Source organism: Octopus bimaculoides, chromosome 13 (assembly GCF_001194135.2).
Source record: "Octopus bimaculoides isolate UCB-OBI-ISO-001 chromosome 13, ASM119413v2, whole genome shotgun sequence".
Classification (NCBI taxonomy): Eukaryota; Metazoa; Mollusca; class Cephalopoda; order Octopoda; family Octopodidae; genus Octopus; species Octopus bimaculoides.
This window is the reverse complement of record NC_068993.1, coordinates 36,928,396-36,932,166: the sequence shown is the minus strand read 5'-3', so window position 1 is coordinate 36,932,166 and position 3,771 is coordinate 36,928,396. Positions and strand designations below refer to the sequence as shown.

The following is a 3,771-nucleotide window of genomic DNA, read 5'->3' as shown; positions in this document are numbered from 1 at the left end:
GGGATGGTGGTGAACCCTGATGTACTCTTTCACCACAACTTTCTGTCACTCTTACTTCCTGTTTCTGTTGTGCCTGTAATTCAAAGGGTCAGCCTTGTCACACTGTGTCACGCTGAATATCCCCAAGAACTACGTTAAGGGTACACGTGTCTGTGGAGTGCTCAGCCACTTGCATGTTAATTTCACGAGCAGGTTGTTCCGTTGATCGGATCAACTGGAACCCTCGACGTCGTAAGCGACGGAGTGCCAACAACAACACCTTCACTATCCACCCAGCTACTTCATCCCCATTATTTTATCCCCTTTCCAGCTCCACCTGTTATTCCTATCCTCCCTTCTATAATATAAGTAGTTATAGAGCTCACCTGCAGTAAAAAAAAAAAAAAACCTGTCTTGTTATGGGCCCCTTCTCTCATAATTTAATCTCTCATCTCTGGACATAAAGCTGCCTCCCTACTGTAACCCTACTCAGCTGAAAGGGATCTTTAGTCTTGCAAGCTGCTTGGTGTCTCACTTGTGCTGGTGCCATGAAAAAACACCCAGTACACTCTGTAAAGTGGTTGGGGTTAGGAAGAATCTGTACCAAAGCAGACACTGAAGCACAATATAGTCTTCAGACCAGTCAGATACTATCAAATTGTCCAAGCATAGAAGTCAGATATTAAAAGATGATGATGGTTGCTTTGGCTTTGCCTTGAGCCCTCAGCACTTTATATGGTTGTGGGGTCTCTACTGTGACATGCGATATGTCTTGGGTACATTTTATCCTGGTGGTACCCATCCCTCTCTAGGTCTAACCACAGCAGATTTCTTCCAGAAGAAAGATAGACAGACAAGACAGATAGAGTGAGAAAAAGAATAGTCACAACCCCAGTACAGGACTGGTACTTTATCAAGTCCAAAAGGATGAAAGGCGAAGTTAACCTTGGTGGGATTTGAAATTAGGATACACAGAACTAGAACATGAATTTCTGCTAGGCAACTGACCTGGTGCTCTAACAGTTCAGTCACTTCACTACTTTGTGTGTGTGTGTGTATCTATATCTATATGAGTGTGCCTATGTATGTGTGCACAAGTGTGTCTATGTATGTGTGCACAAGTGTGTCTATGTATGCGTGCATGTGTATGTGTGTCTACGTATGCATGCATGTGTGTGTTTATCTATGTATGCGTGCATGTGTGTGTTTATCTATGTATGCGTGCATGTGTGTGCCTATGTATGTATCTAACGTATTTATGTGCCTAATGTGTGTTTCTATATATGTGTGAGTGTGTCTATGTATGCATGCATGTGTATGTGTGTGTCTATGTATGAATGCATGCCTGTGTTTATCTATGTATGTTTGCATGCGTGTACCTATGTATGTATCTAATGTGTCTATGTATCTAATGTGTGTGTCTATATATGTGTGTGTGAATGAGTGGTGAGCTTCCACACCGTTTCCATTACCAAAGTTTACTGACAAAACTTTGATCGACCCTAGGGCTAACGTAAAAGATTTTCGCCCAAGGTGTCACACTTCAGGATCGAACCTGAAACCTCACGACTGCAAAGTACAGTGAACTTCTTAAACAACACAGCCATACTTATGAGACCAAATTCTTAACCACACCACCATCATAAAAAACCTGTAGGAACCGATTTTTTGTGTTTTTCATTTTTTCCATTGCTTGAAAGTTCTACAGAAGAGAAGAGAAAGTTGAAAAACAGAAACACTAGGAACTGTTGTCTGTTTAGCAATGTTTAGAACTGTTGTTCTTGGGAACAAAGAGATATCTGTCACTGTGCCAAACAAACAAATAACTCTGTGTGTATTATATATATTATAATATACACCAAGGCATGATGAAATGGTGTCATCCTGCATCTTATTCTTGTTCTTCAGCCAAAGCAGAGCAAAGTAAAGTGTTTAAGTTGTAACGTCTGTAGCTAGTGAATGGTTTAACAGTAATCATCTAACTGATGGTTTAATGAGATAAACACCATAACTCTCTTCCTAATGAAAAGAATTATTATTCTCCTAGGTGACTGTATGCTGATGATGATGGGGAGGAGGAGGGAGAGATTATGATGGTAATGATGAGGAAGAGGAGGAGAGAGGAGGATTATGATGGTGATGATGATGACAATGATTATGAGGAGGAGAGTGGTAATGACAATGATGATAAATATGATGAAGATGATGATGGTGAAGAGGAGATGATGATGATGATGAAGAGTTGGGAAGGATGGTGATAACAGTGATGAAACTGATGATAACAACAATGATTACGAGAAGGATGGTGATGTCAATGATGATGATGATCATTATCATCATCATGATCAGCAGGAGGAGGGGGAGGAGAAGAAGGTTGACCTACAGCATGGGTCACCAAACTACAGCCCGCAACATCAATTTGTCCGGCCCACCATTGGATGCTGAAAAAAATAAACATGCTTTTACACTGCTTCTTACAGTTCTTAGATTACGCATGTTGTATGTAAACTGAGTCAGTCACGTCACACGCTATGTATTTCACGCTCCATAATAATTACTACAGTACATCACGTGTGCCTCGGGCTAGTTAGTTATTAGTGATTTCAATGAAAACGAGAATATCTGACGCCGAGGCCTAAGACTGCTTTTGTTTTTTTTTCACCCATCGTTATGGCTACTAAGAATAGAAAGGTTGATGATGAATGTCGCATTTTCAATAAGGAATGGGAAGAAAAGTACTTCTTTGTGGAAACAAACGACCAGAAAGCTAGTTGCTGGATATGCAACAAAAGTGTTGCTGTTATGAAAGAGTACAATATTCATCGTCACTATGAAGCAAAACATCTCTCAACACATTCTAAACATTCTGGAAAGTTGTGGTTCGAGAAATTTGAATCTATGAAACAGTTTGGAATCTCAAAAGAATTTCTTTACGGAAAAGTTTGTTGAAAATGAATGTATTATTCATGTAAGTTACAAAATAGGGAGTAAGTTGGCAGAGTGAGAAAAACCATTTACTGATGGAAACTTTATAAAAGAGTGCATGATGGAAGCAGCAAATGACTTGTGTCCTGAAAAAGCTAACATGTTTGGCTGTATCAGCCTTTCAGCAAGTTCAGTTGTGCAGAGAATAGAAGAACTTGGAGAGAATATACAGATACATGAGAAAGCTAAGAACTTTTTGTGGTATTCTCTTGCAATGGATGAGTCTACTGATCTCTCTAGTACGTCACAATGTCTTGTGTTCATTCGTGGTGTTAATTGCAACTTAAATCAGTACTGGAGGTATGAATAGAAGGATTTTAGACACAAAACCAAAGATGCAAAACAAAATGGTATAAAGCATCTAGTCTGGTGCTCTCCAAGAAGAAAATCTATGCAAATGTAAGACTAATGCAACCTACAAAGAATAAGAATACAATCCAAAAAATGTAAAATAATTAATAAAAACTTCTTAAAAAATATACAAAAACAAAAACAACATACCCATTTTCAGATGCGGTTTTGGCAGGAATCAGAGTTTCAGAGGCTGGAAAGATAAAAGGTAGAAAATGTAAGGAATAAACAACCCATAAAAGACACAAAATGAAAGGAATTGCATAACGGGTGCAGGCATGGCTGTGTGGTAAGAAGCTTGTTTCTCAATCACTCAGTTCCAGGTTCAGTCCCACTGTGTGGCACCTTGGGTAAGTGTCTTCTACTATAAGCCTTGGGCCAACCAAAGCCTTGTGAATGGATTTGGTAGACAGAAACTGAGGGAAGCCCATCGTGTGTGTGTGTGTGTGTGTGTGT

The 3,771-nt window shown here is 39.5% G+C and overlaps 1 protein-coding gene across 3 annotated transcripts in view; it reads right to left on the bottom strand.

Annotated features, from left to right (window-relative positions):
* The window catches only part of LOC106878852 (alkylated DNA repair protein alkB homolog 8), a 48,631-nt gene that overhangs the window by 18,738 nt on the left and 26,122 nt on the right, over window positions 1-3,771 (bottom strand). For all 3 annotated transcript variants that reach the window (XM_014928193.2, XM_014928192.2, XM_014928194.2), the window contains one exon: window positions 3,466-3,508. In XM_014928193.2, coding sequence (XP_014783679.1) covers window positions 3,466-3,508 — 43 coding nt within the window. The remainder of the gene's footprint in view (window positions 1-3,465; window positions 3,509-3,771) is intronic.